General features: G+C 34.0%; 1 protein-coding gene across 1 annotated transcript in view; it reads right to left on the reverse strand.

Moving 5' to 3' along the window:
- Window positions 1-22,403, reverse strand: part of CNTNAP4 (contactin associated protein family member 4) — a 235,536-nt gene that overhangs the window by 22,720 nt on the left and 190,413 nt on the right. The window contains exons 14-16 of the mRNA XM_061456355.1: window positions 17,230-17,386; window positions 13,944-14,071; window positions 4,419-4,589 (exon numbers count right to left, since the gene is read on the reverse strand). Coding sequence (XP_061312339.1) covers window positions 4,419-4,589; window positions 13,944-14,071; window positions 17,230-17,386 — 456 coding nt within the window. The remainder of the gene's footprint in view (window positions 1-4,418; window positions 4,590-13,943; window positions 14,072-17,229; window positions 17,387-22,403) is intronic.

Consider the following 22,403-nt stretch of genomic DNA (forward strand, 5'->3'; position numbering starts at 1 on the left):
AATTTCATCAGCAATATTTCACATTATATGGTTTTATAGTTGGCTTAGAAAATCATAACTAAGTCTTTGCAGGTCAAAATAGGTAGATGAAATAGAAGATTGAGAATTATGACTATCCTCCCTGAAACAGGTTCTTTCACATACTCAAAGACAATCATGTATGAAAATAGGTAATTCCGAAAGAAGGAATTACCACAATTTTTAATTACTAAGGGATTAATTAAATGACTAGAGGTATGAGAAGATTCCATGAATCTAGAAGAAAGGTTCCCATTTGTGTTATTGAACTCTGAGAGAAAAGCAACCAGTTTGGAGTGGTCAAGGGAAATAAATCAGCTTCAAACAACATTTTCAAAGATGCACTTGCTGATTTAAAAAAAAAAATCAATTGTTTGGGTTCTTTTTTTCACCTTTAAAAGATACATTAGACTTTTTATAACAGATCCACTTTGGCCAACCTTTAGACTGAGTAATGCCACACACTTGCAATCCCTTAGCCTGAATCTCGTTATTATAAAGCACTTTTCTGTAACAGATGAACCTGAGAGACAAATGTGAAATGATAAATACACCAGGCATTTGACTCACTACATAAGATAGGGCATAATGTGAGGTCAATTTTTAAACAGAATGCCTTTTATAATAACTGATCTCTTCTGCATAAAGATCATCAGTTTTATACAATAATAAGAAATACATTGTGTCTAAAAATAGTTTCTTAGTAAAATGAGTTTCAGGATTAATTTGTTTCATTTGGACAAAGTTGAGAGCTCAGTTTCCCCTTACTGAGGGTTAAAAGGAAAAAAACCCACAACACACAGTAGGAGAACAAAGGCAATAGAAACTCCATGAGACAGGGTAAAGAGAATTTCTGCTGAATGTTACCTTCTGTAGGGAGGTCTTTGTAATCCTCTAGATACTGTTAGAGTGAACTCTGAAAACACAAATTCTGCTTTGAACTCACTGAATGTTCCTATTAAATAGCATATCAGAATAACAGATCTTGTAAATAATGTTACTCTTCAGATTTTAAAGGCAAGAAATAATGTAATATTGAGTTTGAAATAACCACTGAAATAATGAATTATATTAATATGAATAAATAAAACTAATATAATATTGAAAAAAGAGAATTAATCTCAGAAGTTCCAGAAATGAAGGGACAAATAGCAAGGATGGCCGTATAGTCATCTGCTGGAGTGTCTGAACTTTGACCAGAAAATGTGAAAAATATATTCAATTAACTTTTTATAATATTTTTAATATTTCTGCTAAAACTAGCTAAACAGCAAATTGGAAGAAATTTAACATTTATATTCACAGTGGTAGAACCACCTGTGAAAGGTATGCCACAGGACATGGAGAGGTGCTGACTGAGTTCTAAAATTTGTCCTCCTGTGACAAAGGATTGATGCAAAGAGTGCTTAGGTCATTTCATGGATGGCAGAGGAGGGTACATCCAGGAGTTCTCTTCTGGTGCAAAAATATTTTGTGGGCCCTACCTAATTTGGTATTACTCAAAAATTTTCTGAACATTATAAATTTTCTGAACATTGAAATTTTCTGAACTTTTGTGGCTCTGATGATTTCATAGGCAGAACACAGCTATAGATTGGCAAAGTGGAGCAGAAGATGCAGTTGATGGTAATCATGGAGAGCGTTCAGTGTCTAGTGATTAAAATAACTAGAATGCACAGTCATTGAGAGCCATTCAGAGTATTAAGGTTAGACATTACATGAAGAAGCAGAAAGTGATTACCAAGTAATATGCTACAGAATACAAACCCAAGCACTTTCCATAAAGTAAACAACTGAATTTCACTTATCCTAGACAGTTAGTTAATAACTAGGGAAAAGATCAACAATTACTGACTATTGGACTCTTCAGAACTATTTCCAAAGCAACTGCAGAAGACTCTTCAAATTAATACACCATAGTGTTCCCAACCCTACGTCAAATTTCTATTTAAGTCATTGTTTTTAAATATGAAATAACCATTCAGTGAGCGCACAGTATAAAATAGTTACTCAGACTTTCAGCTATAGGATGTAACCTCCAGTCATATAAGTATTTAATAGGGTACTATTCAGAGTTGAATCGGTCTTGTTGCTTTCAACCACTTCTGCAGAATACCACAGGAACTCAGATAAAAATCCAAAGACTAGAGTTCTTCATAACTCTGTAAAAAAAACCATATCAAGTATTTTCTTCAAGATGATTCACTTCCTCTGTGTTTTAAGATACAGTTAGGATTCACACCTCCATTTTTGTAAAAACTTTCTAAAATACTATACACAAATGCACTGTGGTGTTTATAACTTCACTAAACAAACAACACTAAACTTCGCATTTCTTATTAAGACTCTTCGGCAAAGTTAGACTTAAAGCTCTAAAGATCATTATGTCATAATGAAAATAATTAGATATAAAGCTTTAGAACAATCAATAAAGTGCTAAGAAGAATCATTGTGTTCACAAGTGTGGAATGCCAAATATTAATGGCACAATGAACTTTAAATAAATTCTAATATCCTTATCTTAAACATTGACATTTTCATTAACCATTGATTTATGTGGAACTATTAATAGAATATCAAGTGTAGGCTGGTGATTTACATTCAAATCTATTGTAAAAGATTATATGATGATGAAATCTAAATAACCCTATACAAAATGAAATGTTCAAGGGGATGTTTTTTCTTTTTTTCTTTTTGAGGGGGAAAAAGGAAAAGGTACTTGTGATGGAAATTTCTATTGCTTATTTCTGACATTACACTCAGTGCAAACATGTGCAACTCTGTGTGCACTACAAACAATCCTACCCATGGTATGCAAAAATTTATATGCCTCTATATTCAATTAATTAAGATGTTTCTGGAAAGGAACAAATATCTCTACATGCTATACAATAATGAGATGAACTTTGTTTTTCTCAATGCTAAAAATACAGACCAGTTCAGCCTTTCACTTTCTCCCATCCTCACTTGTAACAAGTCATAGCAAAAACAAAAGTATACAGTAGTTTGGATGCTTATGAATGAATGGTACAAGTGACATGAGTTTATCTGCATATTATTATTCTGAAGAAAGAGCAATGCTTTTCTCCCAAGTTTCTGAATAAATTTACTTCTCAGAAGCATTCCTTTAATGATTCCATAATTCAACTGTTTATTTTGAAAATGGAAAATCATTTATCACTCAAGAATGTAATAACTGTTTCAGAGATTCTGCACCTAAGTGCTGACCTAGTACATTTTCTGTATTGCATTACACAGAGGTTATAGTGCTACTGTGTTTTCACCTGTTCTCAGGACTTTAACAGAAAGCAGCTCATACTCTTATTAAACATGGCAAAACCATTGTTGCAAACAGGGTATTTTTCAAATAAATCATTACAGTTTAAGATAACACAAACCAAACTGATTAACCATTATGCAATATTCTATCATTAAACTGGTACAGAAGAGCACAGTAGGTATTTCCCAGTTTGTTTCAAAACCTTAAAGTATTTGTATCAGCAAAAAACCCTAAAGCAAGCTGAATATTTCACTTTTAATAAAGGTGCATTAACTTTTCTATGGTTATTTTGCTTCTTATGTTATTATATATATATATTCATTTCTACACCTCACTGGAACATAATTGAGTGTGATAACACAACAGATTTGTAAAAAATTAAGGAACTGTCTAATCCCAAGTTAAAAAAAGAGTTCTGAACTCTTACAGGCACCTATCAATTATAAGACTTTTTCATTTATGTGGCATTCAAATTAATCAATTTTTTTTTTAAATTACTTCATCCTTTTACACACTCTCCCTTTTAATAATGAATAATATAGTACTAAAGCATCAAGTCAGCTAAGATAAAAGCTTTAACTTTATGTTAGTCCTCTTACTGAATTTAGTGAGACATTTAATTTTCTCTTGTGCAACAAAAATTTATTCATATGTAAATGTCTAAAGATTTGGGCATGTACAAAGAAAAGAAAAAAAAATAAAGATGAGAAAGCGTGACTAAGCTAGAACATTGTGCCACAGAAGGTATGAGTTTGATGTTGTGACTGAGTTAATCACCCACATGTAATGTTGGGCCTTAAAATCTAGAGGGAGAGAATTTGGTGGCAGGGATGCAGTGAGTAAGGGAAGGAAGAATAATCTGAGCATTCAGGGTCTAATTGCTGTTCTCTTAGGTTAAGAATTCTTTAGGGCAGAAATTATCTTTGAATAGATAGCTGTTTAGTTTCAGTGCTAGAATTTTTGGGGTGATTATAAAGCTCCAGTAGCAGTAGTAAAAGTAATAAAGCTAGAGAGCAGTTTTAAATATCCCCCCTTTAAGATAATTCTACTAAAAGTCAGTTATATTAACAGTGCTACTACTAATAATAGCAACAGTAATAGTAATATTTGTGTTACTTACAGTATAACTCTATCCTTATGAAATCTTGAATTCCCAGATTTTCTAAAAAAACTCCTGAGGAAGCAGTAGTTTTAAAGAAAAATGAGATATCTGCACTGAGCTCTCCATGGAAGGTGGGGAAATGCAGGTACGATGCCTCTGTGTTGAAGGATGCTGAATTCCAAAATGTTCCTGGTTATCAAAATGAAAGATTACGTGATAGATAAACAGTGTTATCTAATATTGCCAGTATAAGTTTTATAATCATTTAATCTAAGGGAAATGCCCAGGTGTAGGAAGGGGTTACATTGTTCAGAGAGTCTAACTTCTACAGAAGCCTCATGCTTAGTTTATAAAACAAAAAGTGGTAGTTCCTGGAGACACAGAAAAATGATTCAGCAAGAATAATTACTTTGTTCAGTTCAGGCAACCAAAAAAAACCAGTCAATGGGAAATAAAATGCCTGGCATTTCAGCTAGACAATCCAGTTATGTCATGATGTATCCTTTTATGAAATAAACATTGGAGTTTTGAATGAAGCACTATACCTCCATTAGCTAGTATACACTGTAACTGTGACAGTATATTTCTCACATAAAAAAGTTTTTTGTTTTACTACATAGCACAAAGAGGCGGGATACAGCTCCTAGTAATTACTGTGGAAGAAATAATTAAATCTTTAGTTTTCTGCAGCTCAGAAATTCATGAGTTCTTGCTTACATGATAGATCCAATGTAAATAATTTTTACTTATAAAAAGGTTACAAGATCAAACAGATATTTCCCTGGTTTCATTTTTCTTTTAGCTGGCATTTAATCATAATTTTTTAGATTTCATGCTTGATTATTAAAAAGTTTATGGAAAATCTGTAACAACACCCTCTTCTAATAAGAACAATCTGCATTTATGGAGTTCAGCTAGGTACCTTGTTATTATTGCTGAATTCTTACAGATGTATCTGTACTTCTTTATTGAGCTATATTGCTCTCTAAATCAAATAAGGCATTCAGTACCTTTCTGTCTTACTTGAACAAGGCCATTGCACATTCTCCTAATAATCCTATGATCTGAGCCTAAATACTATACAAAATTGTGGTTTCTGCTCTAGGCACTCCCTGATTTTAGTGGGGGGAGAATTTTTTAGTTATTTTTTCTTTAGGTTTCTCTCTGACCTGCAAAATCAAAATCTATGATACAGTGTGACATAAAGGACTGGTCCACAGCCCAGTGAAGTAAAATCAGTCCATTCACTAATTCCTCCTGACTTTTTAGCAGAGTTTTAATCAGGGTTCAGATCCCACACCTAGAAAAAGCTGCTTGGCTGTATGTTTGTGCTTATTCCGGTAATTCCTTGCTGTGACACCCACCATCTGGGAGTACTGCCAGACATCACAAGTTAGACCAGCTCTCAGGATAACTTTTACATGGCAGGGCAGAGCTGTGAATAGATGGCTCAGATTGTGAAAGTATAGCTTTGCACCTTCCTCTCCTTGCTGTCTGATGGGCTCCTTGGAGTTATCATCCTGTGCAAAATGCTATCGACTGAAAGCAGCAGCCTTACATACTGAGATCAATTTTAAGCCCGTGTTCCTCAACTGTTTCAGGTCATGGTTTCCATACAGCAAATTTCACCACAGTTATGACTCAAGTATATAATGGTGATTTAAAAAACAATGAGCTGGCTGTTACCAGTAATTCAAACACTGGGAAGTTTAATACTAGTAATTTCTACAAAATTGGTAAAACATTGCTAGTAATTAGAAGAGAGACAATAGCAGCAGTAACAGTCCAGTAATGATACAATTAGCTTCAATGAAGCATTTGAATGATCTCTGGGGGACAGCAGGGATAATAAGTTTTTTTCTTCCTCTATTAATTTCCTGTCTTATCTAGCTCTTCGTTTTTTCAGCTCTGAAAATTGTGTGATTTATGAATGTTAAGCTACGCTATTCTATCTAACCCTCTAAAAGGGTTAAATACCAAAGCAGCAAAAGTATATTATAATGTAACCTATGTAGGGATAAATCACGGGGGGAAAATAACTTCTTCAATTTACAGTATCTAGCTCACAGTCTCTTATTTATTTTTCTGGGACTGCCAAATGCCATGTAGTTAATAAATCAATAATATTTAGCATTTTATCTATTTTTAAAACTTCAGTCTTACTATGAGTAAAAAAAAAAAAAAATTCCTCTTTGTTATAAACAAAACAGCAGCATACCTATATTGCAAAAATGACTTTCATTATTGGCATATAGCAGCTAGTTTTAGCAACTTAAAATTGTAAAGTGAAAGAGGGACAAATGAGAACAAGACAGATAATTAGCCACTTTGATGTTGCAAACATAATAAAAGTAACACTCAAAACAATTGTTTTTCTACAATTTCAAATTTTAGCAGTCTTCAGGTTTTTAATGAAAACTGAAATCTATTTATTACTTGTATCAATTCTTTTTGATATGTCTAAGTGTTGCAGCATCATTCTTTCAGTGTGAAACTCCAACATTGATAGTGAATGTTGAAGCAGAGAAAATAAAGTTATGTTGCCAAAAATATTTTTTGTATGTAATATTCTTACTAGTGTCCCTTTTCCCTAAACAAAAACCAAACAAACAAAAAACAAATCTCAAATTGACATGACACATAAAATACTACACAGCTTTTACACACTGATATAGCTAAGGGATACTGCTGTTAATCTGGAGGTGCTTGCTGTGTTTTAAAAACAACCATAGTGATTGTAAAGATAACATTCAATGTACCTTCCATCTTTTCTATATTCTCCCTTTTAGAGAGATTTTGTGAAACACTTAAAAGGTACTGAGAGAACTTCCAGCAGAGTGTGCTCTTCTGTCTAAGAGCAGCTTCTGGTTTCTGGTACATTGACAGGATCCTCGAATTTCACTAGAATGTCACTGTGATCAGATTATAAATACACAGCAGTAATAATGTAGAAGGTTAATACCGTAGAAAGCATGCTCACTCGAAATTGCAGATTCCATTAGCCTGTCTGATCTACGCTACTGGGTTATCTGATCTAATGTAGCAGTAGATGATGAGGATTTTCCCTCTTTGATTTTGTCTTTGGTCTGCTCCTACCTCCTTGGTGTCTTAAACTGACATTTAACTTATGTGATCATCTGTTACCTGCATTTGGTTGGTTGGTTGGTTGGTTTGGTATTCTGTTTTGTTTTGGGGTATGTGGGGTGTACGTAATGTTGTATGCGTGCTTCACTATACTGTGAAAAACCAAGCAGCAAAATCATCACTACCTATTATGTTTTAGTTACATCTATTTCTTTCCATATTTCCCCAAAGTTTCTGTCAGTTTTGCTACACACAAAAATTTCACTTCCTAGAGTGCAGCAGAGAGCAGGCCAAAATTACGGAGCTACACAAATTACTTCTTCAAAAGCTATTCTCCTAATATTATGAAGTCTGACCAGCTGGCACCTGTTTGCCTCTGAGGATGTGTAGAGTTCAGCTGCCCCACCTATATCACTGCTTCCAGCTCTGCTACATTGCTTATTATAAGATTCATAGATTAAAAGACTAGAAGGCACAACTGAAATAATCTGATTTTACCTCTGATATGCTAGAGAATGTATAGAAATTCCCTGATTTAATTCATGTTTGTAAAAGAGTATGTAAAACAAATATTTAATCAATTAAATTTTAATTTGTCCATTTATGGGAAATTCACAAATGCTCTTACTATCTATTTTTATGTGTATTTATGTCTGCATATACACTCAACCCACTGGCCTAACTTCAAATCCTGACCACTGGATCTTTTTCTGACTTTCTCTCCTGCTTTCAAGAGCATTATTTGAAAGTTCTTGCTCTGTGGAACTTCATTTAAGTTGAGCATATCATTTCAGATTTTGCCTGAATTAAGTGAAGATATTTAGCTTAAAAGACTTTCAATAAAAAGCGCATTTCAACTTCTTTAAATCCTTAAATCTTACATCCTTTTTATATAGTGTAAAACTAAGAACAGACTTGTATTAAACTTCTTGATCATACAGGAAATAGTAAAGAGGATCAAAATAATGTTGATTACACTGAGGTTGGAGCAAAAATAGATCAAAATTATACAGCTAAGTAAGAAGAAGCAAAATTACTATATCCAAAGCTAAAATTATTATATCCAAAGCTCACATTATTTTTTTTTTATTTAAATGTGGAACTGGGAATTCACATTGAATGGATTATCTGATCACATTTATCTGTTTGTACTATTATTTTGCAGTTGAATTTGTGGATCTCCCCCTATTTTTATTATTTTTTATTCAACCAAGTATATGACACTCCTCCAAATGTCTTACTAGATTCTAATACCACTCCATCAGTTTGCCTTTACCACTACAGAAGTTCCTCAAAAGTGTGGCCAAATTTACTGTAAATAAACTCATATTGAAGGATATATTATCTTTAAAATGCATTGTCCTATCCTTATATTCAGTTTCATTCAATTAAGATCTGTACCATCAAATCTATTTTTGGGCCAAGAATCAGTCTGATATTAACAGATTATAATTACCTGCTGATCACACATAATTTTGGACCATTAGGTTTCAGGATATATCTGTATGTCCTAATAGGTATTAGAAATTCATAGTAATTAATGGGAGTATTTTCAGTCAATTCTTGCAGGGAAAAAAACAACAAAAAAAACCTTGAATGGTGTGTTTTTTCTAAAAATCTACTCATACTAAGTAAAGCTCTTTATTACACTTTATCAACATGTGGCTTTTTTCTTGAATAATATAAAAAATAATACAGATGCCTTTTTTATTTTATTTTTTTTTAATGAAAACCATGATATATCTATTAGTGCTCCCAAATTTCTTTTGTCCTCTTATACTTCAAAGTCTTACCTGTTACCCTATTCAGCTGGTATAGGTAAACTCTATTCTTAACTTTCACTATATATAGATATATTTTTATAATCTGATACCAGCATGCTGGCATGCAATTTATTAGAATATTATATTGTTCCACAGAAAAGGAAAATACAGTGATATATTTTAAATGTTAAAGAAACAGGTGAGTGCTACTCACATGTGTACAGACAAGTGTCACCAAACCGTATGGCCTAATTTATCTAAATGGCCATATTCCTGTACAATGTTTCTACTTCCATTCACCTTGGCATCTTAGAAATAAAGATAGCTAACTATCACAAATGCAGAGAAAAATCATTATTATCATGGAATCATAGAGTCATAGAATGGTTTGGGTTAGAAGGAACCTTAGAGATCATCTAGTTCCACCCCCTGCCATTGGCAGGGACACCTTCAACTAGCACAAGTTTCTCCAACCCCCATCCAACCTGGCCTTAAACACTTCCAGGTATGGGGCAGCCACAATTTCCCTGAGCAACCTGCGCCACCGCCTCGAAAACCTCACAGTAAAGAACTCCTTCCTAATATCTAACCTAAATCTCCCCTCTTTCAGTTTAGGGTCATTACAGTTTGTTCTGTCACTACATGCCCTTGTATGAAAGTCCCTCTCCAGCTGTCTTGCAGGACCTCTTTAGGTTGCTGGAAGGTTGATGTAAGGTCCTTGTGGAGCCTTCTCTTTTCCAGGCTGAAAAAAGCCCAGTTCTCCCAGTCTGCATTCATAGAATAGGTGCTCCATTCCTCTGATCATCTTCATGGCCCTCCTATGGACTTGCTCAAATAGGTCCATATTCATATCTGGATGGAACTTTGTACATTAAAAAAACCCTCTGGTGGTATTGCTTTTGCTATTATTTTTCTTTTATTTTGTTACTTTTTCCTGATTTGTTCTAGCAAATATATAGTTAGCCTTTCTAACAAAACACTTCATTGAAGTGAGTCAATCCATAAAACCTAACAAAAAGAAACAAGTACAGAAATGCAATGTTAAATAAAAGAGTCAAAATAAAAAATGTGCAATGAAGAACAGGCAACTTCCTCTGGACTACAATGATACATGATTTCTTAGAAGCACCAAATGAAGTAACTCTGACTCTGAAACTTAGCCAACAGTGGTTTATGAGAATTCACTTAAAAAAATATTTATGGATCTGCCTGATTCTGTTGTAGGCATAAACAATTATTTTAATCTCTAAATAGATTTCCTACAAGGACTACATTATTGACGCATTTAGAATTTATGATCTTTCAGTTTCAAATCATTTAGTGAAGTCTAATTGTACCACAAATGCAAGTAAACCTTCTCCCATACTTTTGCATATGGTATGACAGTGAGCAGTTCAGAATAACTTATGTCTTCCAGAAAGAATAAAAAACGTGCTTAATAAAAGAATATACTCTAGGAAGTAGAATTGTATAATTTAGTTGTAGAGAGTGAGAAAAGCAGAAATAAGCAATAATCTCTCTGGAGAGTTCTCAAATCACACTTGTGAATCCAAAATGATACCTTTTTGTTTGACAGCACTTATGAGAAATGGGTATTTTCTACTAGATCTTTTTTGTGTTCTCCACCTATCCAAAGGTGAAAAGAAAATAAATGTCATTAACAGTGAATTTAATTAGGCCCTCATGGTTGTCTCCAACCTCAGATTAGAAAAAAAGTCTTAATAAACAACTGCTTCTTTCCTGAAGTTTCAAAGTGCTATATTACTGCCAATCTTACAAGACAGTTAAGACTTCACCAGTTTCAACCACTGTGAAATTTAACATGTAGAGCTCAGAAACTGCTACAACTACTATACATTTTCTGGAAAATGAAACACTAATTTTCTTCATAAAAACCATTGCTGATATATAAAAAACAGTGCAAAAAATTCCAGCAAGTTGTACACTCAGTCATTTGCAGTATAATGATTAAAATTATAAGATAGAATACTTATTTTAATACATATAATTATGTTGTATATAATAAAGTGTATTAATATAATTTTATATATATATTATGCATCAGCCATTACATATGCTATAGTCCATATTATCTGTCATTTTAACATAAGTCATGTAGAATGATATAGTGTGCTAAGTATAGAATATAAATAATTTATTATATGTTACATATGATATGAAATATGTTATGACTTCTGCATCAGATTATACGACACTTTAAATTTTTATATTGTATTATGTATTATCATACAATCAACATTTTTACTCAACAACCTGCACTTTGGTTTTATGCAAAAATTCTATGACTTTACATTAATATTTCCTTCAGAAATTTTTCTCAAATTTTAGTCCCTACCTCCCTGAAAGCATGGCATCTCTTATTATCTTTGTCTTTATGATATAAACAGCTGAGAAATATTGCACTATTGCTGTTTTTATTTAAAAATCAAAGTGAACATTCCTTTTAAAGTTTTTACTGTTATTACCATTAACTGTTATATTCTGCAATGTCTTTTCACTGAGATTATTTTAGTTCCAAATTTCTGAAGTTAAATTCTATAATGTAGTCTCTGACATTCAGACTCAGTTCTTGTGTTTGTACTCATGATACTTTAGAGTTCTCTATTGCAGCTTGTCTAGAAACACAGTTATCCTTTAATATCAGTGTGAAATTTTGCCACAATTCAATCACTCAGAAAAAGCAAACATCAAATAAAGGCAGGGAGGTCAATGGGTGTCACAACTGTCTGTATGTTTTAATGACTCACCCGGGGAAGCTAGTTGGCTTCCACATTTCAAGATTTGTGATAATTGGGGTCAGGTTATGTAATTAATTATAGTTGGGAACTTGGTGAGTAATGAAATGGAAATTTTGCCCACTTCTTAGTACTACAGAAGCTGCAAAAACTTCTGTTTCATCACTGTCATTATCCCTGTTTTTATTGCCCTTGGCCACAATGGAGGCCCGCTGCATCATAGGCTGTATGAGCACAGTCAGTCAGTTCAGAGAGGTGGTTATTCCCCTTTACCCAACACTTGTAGATAAAATTTACACACTGCCTCCAATTTTGGGGCCTACGGTACAGGAAAAACATTGATAAACAGGAATGAGTATGAAAGAGGCCACTAGCATGTTCAGGTCTGGAGCACTTTTCCTGACTTTCAGGCTGAGGTACCTGGACTGGTTCAACCTGAATGAGGGATAGCTTACTGGGGGACATGACAGCAGCCCCCAAAACCTAAGGTAAGATTATCAAAAAGATGGAGCCATGCTCTTTGCACTGGTGCAAGATGTGAGTATCAAAAAAAATGTGTATAAGTTGAAACAACAGTATTTCAGGCTTGATTTAAGTAAAAGGAATTCTCCACAACAGACAAGAAGCGGAGCAGGCTGCCAGGAGATGTAGTGTATGCTGCATCCTTGCGGGCTTCAAGGTCCAATTAGACAAAGCCCTGAGAGAGCTGGTCCGAGCTCATGTCTGATCCTGGTTTAAGAAGGAGACCTCATTAGTTCCTTCCCACTCTCAATTATACCATAATCCTATATCATAACACCATGATTGACCAGTTCTTTGGTAGGTAGGATAAATGATGAGCTCACAATCTGATGTCAGACAAGTGATTAGGAAGCACCTAACAGGGTATTTTTCATGTCTTACAAATTTCCATTAAAAAATTAGAATGCACTGCTGTAAGACACATCTGTTACAAATCTTCCAGCTATAAATTTCCCTGAAAAGCCACAGGAATGAAAGCAGAGATAGCATAAAAATAAATACATTTGTATTTGTATTTATTTATCTATGCAGTATCCCGAGTGAACCTAAAAGTACAGATAGGCACTTTTAATTGGAATTCATTTCCTGTTAATCATACGGGCTGAAGAAATTTGTAAATCAAACACATAATATTATTATGGAGAAAAATCACATAATGAATAAAAATAGATACTACAGTAGTCATAGAATTTTGTGCATTAATTTACAATTGAACTTAAACCAAAATCTGTTTCCTTTGCTGACAAATAATGAAATCAGAAATGTCATTACAAATATTCACTAAGGTACCAGTTTTGCTCCACTTGTCTCATTATCTTTAAGCAGTTTCTTCACACATATTTTCCTGGTTACTTCATACAGGATGTATATGCTTTATGTTTTGAATTACTGTATAACTTCCCAAATTTTAAATTCTTGTGTGGAGTTGAAACTTTGCTCATAGGTATTGCATATACTGGACTCATCTCCTGTAGTATACTTGGATTAATTTCCTGTAGTATAGTTTTCACAGTTATGCAAACACTCAGAGGAGTTAATATGTATAAGGTTGGGTTATGGAAGCATGCATATCTAGTGAAGGGTATGTTCCCAATATACGATAAGCAGTTATGAATTCACCTTCATGTAATGCTTTATTGATAACTCAAATTGTATAAATACACTGTACTCAAAATATCTGTTTGAACACTATGAAATTTCTGTCTTTAATATTGATATGTATCATTGACAATATATTTCTACAATTCTGCTCTGGTTTGCACTAGACCATGGCATTTTGTCTTTTTCGTTTCTAATTACTAAAGGAAAAGGTTGAAATATTTACAAAAGTGTATCTGAGGCTGCTTTTCAAACAACATTTACAATTACTGCTATCAAAATCAGTTTTTGCTTAGCAAAACTCTGCAGTTGTTACTTACTGTCACCACGGCAAAGCAAAGGCCCCAGTTTGTAAGCTGCTTCAGAATTTGGTCTGTCAGTATCTGTGATCACAATTTCAGTCACTGGTAGATGATCTTTGTAGGAAAGGAATCCAGTATCATTAGTCCTGAAAAAGTAAAAAGAAAGATATGTCTCCTAAATGTTTCTGACAAATGTGTCATTATCGTTAACACATTGCTTGGAAAAAGGAAAGAACCACATTCTGACTAAAGCGTTGCATAATTCTATAGGTAATACAAAAAACTGTGATCACAGACCTATGCTTTGGTATTGATACTGTGTTCATTTGACAGGACTGAAACAAATTAATGATAAGTGGGCAGATTTTTGGCTGCACTTGTCTGCATAACCATAGGAGAACTCTTTTTGACATAAAGGGGTACCTGACTGGCTGCTCAAGCTAATGTATTTACCTGTGTCAGTGATTTTATGTTGCTAAGGACATACTGTGTCTATAATTCGCTTTCTCTTCATTATGGAATAGTAAATGGCTTACTACAACTTTTAAATAAGTCTAAGGGATTTGGTTCCTTTTTTCTTTTTTCATTTTGACAAAACTTAAAAAAATACAAAATTACAAAGTCATGTCTAGTGTACAGGAAAAGCAGCATATGCTATAAATATGTAACTGTCATGAAAGGAAATACACAACCTAGCACTCAGAGCACACATACAGTACTTGTAATCTTAGATCAAATTCCTTGTTCAAAATCTCTGGCAATTTAGTGTCAAAACAGAATATAAAACTTTCATAAACACCAGTTTTGGCCCTAAAATTGCTTCTCCTGAAGGCCTGAAAATATTCAATCACTCAGGATCATTCTGGAAAATTAAATTTGTCCATTCAATCTATTTATAGTTGAATCTTCCTTTTAATCGGCAAAGCAAATACATCAGAGACAACAGAACAAACTCAGAGAGGGGAGTCAATCTGGAACTCACACTGCTCAGAGATTAAACACAAGACACAACTCATCAAGCAAGCCACCATGTTTCTCTGGGAATGTAGCTAGGCTTAGCAATCCCCTTTCTCAGTATATCCTGCACTAGGACTGAGACAACATGACGAGAGTCCATCCTTATGCTGAATGAAATTAGAGATTTCCCCCCACCACGTCCTTCCTCCTTTTACTGACAACACCATATTTCTGCTGCTTACAATTTCTGTTTATGTGTCTTGGACACAGTGCAAAAAAAAGTGTACATTTTTTTTTCCATGAAAGATTTTTTCTCCATGAAACATTCTTTCTTAAGTGAGAAATGCAAAACATTTTTTTAATTAGATTTTTTTATGAGATACTGCAGATTTCTAATTTAAAACTGAAAAAAGACCTCAAAACACTAAAAAAAAAGATAGTTAAACTATGATGCAAATAAATGGAAAATAATAACTAGTTTGGCTCTTCTGCAGAGAGGATTTGCATTCTTGTAGATCTTTAGGACAAGATATTTTTTTAAATAATGTATTTTTTTTTTTTTGACTTAAAGATGCTTGATTAGTCAAACAAGGAATTTTAGAGCTAAATCTATGTCCAAACTATAAAATATATAGAATTTCATAACCAGATTTTCAAAACCATGCTGCAAGTAACTCTAGGTTTCTGTGCTCTGAAAACATCTGAAACAAGTACTGATTCTACCTCCTTTTTTCACCTTGTAAACAGTGTTGAGTTAACTGATTGAAACCAGTAGTCTCTAAAGAACCAAATGTAATCCTAAACACAACTACCAAAACAAGTGTAAACAAAGCCTCCATAACATTGTAGTTACTGGGATAAGTCACCACTTAAACTGAAAATTAAAATGTCAGAAGTGAATATATATAAAAATTTAAGGAAGTCATATTTTTAATGTAACAGAATCATCAAAATGTTTTCACTTAGAGTGTCTACAGAGAAGACATGTGTATCATCCTCTATCTACTTTATTTAAAAGTGTGTTACCATTATAAATTAACCCATGTACGTGAGCATGGATGAAATGAATGACAAAACTGAGCAAGAATGCATTACATATACTAGCAACTACTCAAAATCATCTCTTAAAATGAGCTAATCTTTTAACACTTGTTTTCCTTTTGGGAATCAAAAATTAACTGTATTTTAGTACAGCATAATGATACAAAAATTCTCACATTTGTTTAATTTCTTTATTGAAATGAGAACAGAAGACATCACTCTATGAGTTTTACTGCGTATCCTAATTCTTTCCCTGCAGAAACTTGTTAAGAATTTTCTAACTCTTTGTTGTATTTTCACTTCTGTATCTGTGTTCCCTGATCACGATGAGAGAATAAGCATCTTCCAAACAAATTCACTAGTAGTTCCTTTAAAGGAAGGATCTATAACTTGAGGAGAAAATAATGTATTGCTTCATTTTGTGCACATGAATATGATCCTAAGTACCTTTCTTACATTATTTATTTTTCAAAAACCAGATGTTGATACATTAACATGCTTATATTAATGTACTAACTGAATCTGATTTATATAAATATGCTTTACAAGTTTAAAAGCTTAAAAGTTTCTTCAGTACAAAAGCTTTCATTTGGAAGATCTTTTCCAGCTCTATAGAGTCCTATACTTTACTGGAGCTATTGATGAGGAAGTTGTATTTGATCCCCCTAATTGAAAAGTCAGGATCAGATTTGATATTGTAACAGGAACTCATCTCTTACAGTACTAATTCCAACGGGATCATAAATAATGTCAGAGAATTTCAAGTACAAGTGGAAGATCCACATCTTAGAAATACTTCTATCCCCTAAAGTAGGATTCCATAACAGTTCTTTCCTTTGCTGAGAGCAAGGGTGTCCAATTTTAATTATCTAAGTTGTAGATGACAAAAAAAGAAGGTAAAAAGCCTAAACGTAAAAAGTGTAATTAAAAATTACATGAAAAATGTACTTCTTAATTATTTTCAGTATTCTAAAACTAATAACTGAAGCTGCATTAAAGGCAAGAGCTAATGTCTTCATATATATCATGCAATATACTGAAAAACTAGAAAGTATCTGTATAAAGGTAAACCCTTCCCAGAATTCATAGCAAAAGAATTAGCAATAATACTTAAATGCATATATAATCATAGATCAGCTAGGCTGGAAAATACCTTTAAGGTCTGTGTTCTATACCAAAGAAACAGGTGACAGTATGGTATTTTAAATATACATTAACCTTTGTGTTCTAAATGTGCTAAGGCCTGTGTATTTTCTTTATTTACTTTACAGGGAAAATATTATGAAAAACAACAGTAAAAAATCACCATTCATCTCTGTCTGCATCACAGTTGCAGTAATGCTGTGAATCAATACAGTTTCCCTGTAATCCACAAGCACACTTTCGTACAGCTGGCAAGGACCCTCCCCAGTAAGTCTGTATTTCATTGGTTCTTCCAATCCACCAGCTCAGTGGCATCCCGCCTAAAAGACAGGTTAGAGAAAATCAGTAACTAGTCTCTTACTTCTTGCAGCTTTTCTCATCCAAGCAAGTTTCTGAAAGGTTAAGCAGAGAAAAATCACCCCTTAAATCTAAAAACTTTAAACAATTGGAAAAAAAAATTACTACGTTTACTTGATAAATGAATATTCAGTTTAATACTTCCTTATCAGGTATTAAATGATTGTCACAGGCTTTTGCTTGCATTAGTGGCAAAGAGAACTCACAGTCCCTAGCTCAGCCAGCCATGATATTAGAATCATTTATCTTAAGTAGTGCATTAATATAATTCATTTTAAAATGGTCCATGGAAGAGGAAATGCCATCACCCTAAGAATCAGGGTAGTATATTCCTCAGTAAATACCAATTTCAGATCATGGAACTACCAGCAACAAAATGAGAAGAGTGACAGAAAAGCTGTGGAGAAATTGTCTCATCTCACTAGCAAGAATACTACTACCTGTATCTGTGACAAATGTTAAGAAGCTGAACAGTGGTGTTAATCAGAAATGCCCAAAGACAGCTGTTTGGTCACAGGCAGCAGATTCAGAATTTATATACTTTGCAGCAGAAATCATGTTAATGGCCCTCCCATAAGCAAGATGATTTATCTGGTGAGCAGAAGTGAGGTTTCCCAGGACTATTACATCTCTGTGTGGTGCATCCAGTCAGCATTATTTGTAGCAAGATGATAAAACTGGATGTTTTCTTAATGTTACAATACTGCAGATTAAGCTTAAAGCAAGCACAGCAGCAGGAAATATATCCTGAACAGATAATAGCTAAAAGATACAAAGCATAAGGATAAACCATCTCAAATGAGAAGGAAGAAGGGTGATAGATGCAATGTTTGAATGTCAAAGCCTGAGAAGAAATCAAGGACTGATAAATTATTTTCTTACAGATGCACTTCTTTTTGCTGTTGTCGGATCTCCAAGTGTTCAGCAGCAGGCCCCCACGAAAAAGCTGGAATTTATCCTAGTCTCAGCTTTACTTATAACTGTCACTGTTTACTAAACCTCACTGTTAGAAAAGACCTCTGTTACACTGACAGTCTCTCAGATTATAAACACATTGACTGCATTCATTACCACACAACTGTCAGCACAGCAGGCCAAAAACCAGTATGAGCATTTTCTGGAAAAGTCAAACTTGCATAATGGCATCAATGTCCAATATCAGTGTTTGTGTTTGCAAGCCATCACAGGAGGAAGAAAACCTAGTGGCAGTTTATAAATAATTTATCAGACACCACTTTAAAAAGCTTCCAACATCTAAGACTGTAAAAAGCAGAGTATTTCTGCTGTTTCAACAACATAGCTTAGGTTTATACTGTAATTAGAATTAATATTCCCAGTCTTTCACTAGGGACATTTGGGTATCTTTAAAAAATGGTCTCAGTTATTTGTTCATATAGCTGGGTGAAGAGACAGTATTTACTGAAATGCTGCAAGTTCATACTGATTAGCCCAGATTGTTACCCTTGCTTTGGCAGAAAATATTGACTAAGGAAAATGAAGCTTCTCAGTAAAATATTTAGAGATTTCTTCATAACGATCACATAAATGTATTAACAGGTGACTACTTTAATTATGTTGTTCACAAATGCTATACAGGCTGATTGAATATAATGCATTCTTAAAATACAGTCAGTTAAGAATTTCTTTAAGACTTCCTATTCCAAAAAATATTTTATATGACCATCACCAAATTTTGTACTTGTCAAATATAGCTAGTGATACAGATAGCAGAAGTTGGAGGGATTAAATTGTGTAGGCAATTTGATAATGTACCTATTTGCATTTCAAATTCTGCTATTTCATTGTGCTTATAATAAATGAAACAGAACAAACTTATTTCAGTAAAATGTTATTTGAATTTCATTTCAATGCTAAGTAATGCTTCAATTATCAGCTATGTGGGATTGACTGTTTTTTGTTTGGTTTGTAATACTGACTATAAGATCATTCAAAGAAACATGCATAAAAATCAGCAAGAAAATACATAAATGTGCTCCTAAACAGGAAAACTTGGTGAAGACTATCATCATAGTCTTCACTATGAATAGATGAAATAGCAAGTAATTTAGCAAGGGAAAATTTCAAATAAGATCACTTTACTTTCCTAAACTTCAATTTTTTAAAGCATTTCTATTCGAAACAGAATACTTATCTAGCTTTCTGAGCTCTTTTAAATAGGATGAACATCCTATAAAATTTAATTATAATTCACATGTAAAATTGCCATTTCCTCACAAAAAATTTTAGTAAAACTTTTGAAGTTTATGGTTCTATTGAGACATGAAAAGTTAGAATGCATACTTGCTAAAGCAGGCTGAAAATTACATGTTTCATGTAAAAATAGGTAATAAATCTATTTCCAAAGCTCTCAAAAAAATAGAACTATATTTTTCTGTAACAAACAAATTTTCAAATCCAAAATTGCTGCTCTTCAGAGGAGTATGTTTTGTCTTATCTTTATGCCCTTCAGGTGAAAGATATATCTTGATGAAAAAAGATATGAAAACAATGGAGGATGCCAAATTCCCCCCTTTTTCCCAAGCCCTCTGATATCCAGGACATAAAAGAAGTATTTCATGGGGTTGCATGAACTTATAATTTTCAAAAGATACTAGAATTTTCCTTTTCTATGATATCAGTAACTTTTAAATGTTTATTTCTGAAAGAAAAAGATGATAAATTGGAGGATATTTGAAAAACTTCCTCTCACAGCCTCAGAAACAAATTTAAAATGTAAGCCTCAGCTTATATTTCATAGTATTCAAAGAATAAATGTATTTGCCAGACTAAAACTATTTTAGTAAATATTCACAACACACTGTTATCAGTTTAGATGCATCCCAGTTTTAAATAGGGCTTATCTAAGCATTCCCAGTTTTGCTTAACAGTAGATTGCTTGACTGCCTCTAAGACTGTAGACATGTCTTTTAGAAAGCAGCACTGATGCAGCTAATTCTGTAAAGAGCTCTGTTTAAGAGTGAGCTAGATATCTGGTCTACATAATTTTAAAGTGATTGCTCAGGTCTTATTTAGCTACAGCCTCTACAGTGTGTAAATATAACCCTAATCTTCTGCCACTTATGAAACCTTTTGGACTCTTATGTGCACCAAGACATTGGAAGGAGTGGCTGATATTCCAGAGGGTCACATCGCTGTCCAAGGGCTAAAAAACTTGCTAACAGAAACCTCATGAAATTTAACAAGGGGAATTGCAAAGTTCTGCACCTGAGGAGGAACAGCCACAGGCAGCAAAATATGCTGTGGGCCACCCAACTGGAAAGCATTTTGGCTGAAGAGAGCCTGGGGGTCTTGAAGGACACAAGGTTGAACTTGAGCTGTCAATGTGCCCTTGCTGCAAAGAAGGCTATTGTTATCCTGAACTGAATTAGGAGGTTGAGATGTTGCCAGCAGGTAGGAGGAGGTGATTACTCCCCTCTCTTCAGCACAGGTGAAACCACACATGAAGAAAGGCACACATGAAGAATTTTGTCTAGTTCTGGGCTCCCCATTACAAAAAAAATGGAAATACCGGAGACAGTCCAACAAATTGCCACAGAGATAATTGAAAGACTGAAGCATCTCGCTTATGAGGAAAGGCTTGGAAAGCATGAACTGTTCAGCCCAGAAAACAGAAGGTTATGGGGATCTTATAAATGTATACTAATAGTTGAAGGGAGGATGTAAAAATGACTGAGACAGAAAAGGTTTGGGGAGGGATCTCATCCATTTACGTAAATGCCTAAAGGGAGGGTATAAAGAAGGCTCTTTCCAGTTGTGCCCAGTGACAGGACAAGAGGCAATGGGCACAAACTGGTATATGGGATGCTCTTCCTGAACATCAGGAAAAAATGTCTGCACTGTTAGGGTGACTGATCACTGGCACAGATTGCTCAGAGAGACTGTGGAGTTGTCCGTCCCTGAAGACATTAAAAAGTGGTCTGGACATGGTCCTGGACAAATTCCAGGTTGCCATGTTTGAGCAGAGGCACTGGACTTGGTGACCTCTGGACATCTTTTCCAGCCTTGGCTACTCAGTGATCTGTGTGTGTGTGATTCTAAGACTGTGCAGACTCATGTTGTTTGCTGCTGATGTTAATTGAGATGTTGAAAACATCTGTTTCAGTGGATACTCTAAGCACACTGAATGCTGAGCTCCCAAAAAAACAGTATTAACATATATATTTTGAAAAAAGCACCCACTTTTTTCTTTCTCCTTGTAGGTGAGACCTAGCCCTTCAAAATAATAGAGCAGTCTATATCTACAAAGAGACATCTGCTTGTTCTCTCAGGAACTTCATCTGGTTTCACTGTTATTCTAAGTGAATGGGTTAAAAAGGATCTATCCTTAGTAAGTCATCCACTGTGGTCACTATCTTTGGACTAAAAAATGTCAGATATAATTCGTGGAATGTAAAAATCTGAGTTTGATTTAAAGGAAGTGATTTAATTAATGTTACAAAATATAAGGCAAAGTTAAAACATCCTCTAAACAGTTGTAAGGTGTGGTTCTGGCTGCTTTCAAACAAAGAGGGAAACTTAAACCCTAACTCTCCTTAATAAGTGTTATTTCATCTCTAAATCACAAAACTCAGCTTTGACTGTTTTAAGTGTCCTTCCTGCAGAAACCAAGACTGACCATCACTTGATCCTAGCTTTCTGTCACCTCAGAGTTCTTTCAGAACAGACTAAAGGCTATTCTTTAAAGGAATGGCAAGCTGCATTTGGTACAGTCTTTGGTAATGTTTAAACAAAGAAGGATTTTAGAAAATCTATAAAACTCACAAATAACTTTTCCATGCTTATAACTTCTATTCACTTCTACCATTCAAACCTCTAAATTTTAGATGTCTCAGCACAATTGACCTAATGGACTCTAAGTATTTCTGTGCAATCTCATTGGATTACAAGATGAAAAATAAAAGTCCTACTTGCCTGGGTCTTTCCCTCTGCTCCTGTCTTCTCCAACCTAAATGTTTTCAT

The sequence above is a fragment of the Pezoporus flaviventris genome, unplaced genomic scaffold, assembly GCF_033815535.1.
Source record: "Pezoporus flaviventris isolate CSIRO_AGI_PZ_B2104156 unplaced genomic scaffold, CSIRO_AGI_Pfla_v1 ptg000022l, whole genome shotgun sequence".
NCBI lineage: Eukaryota > Metazoa > Chordata > Aves > Psittaciformes > Psittacidae > Pezoporus > Pezoporus flaviventris.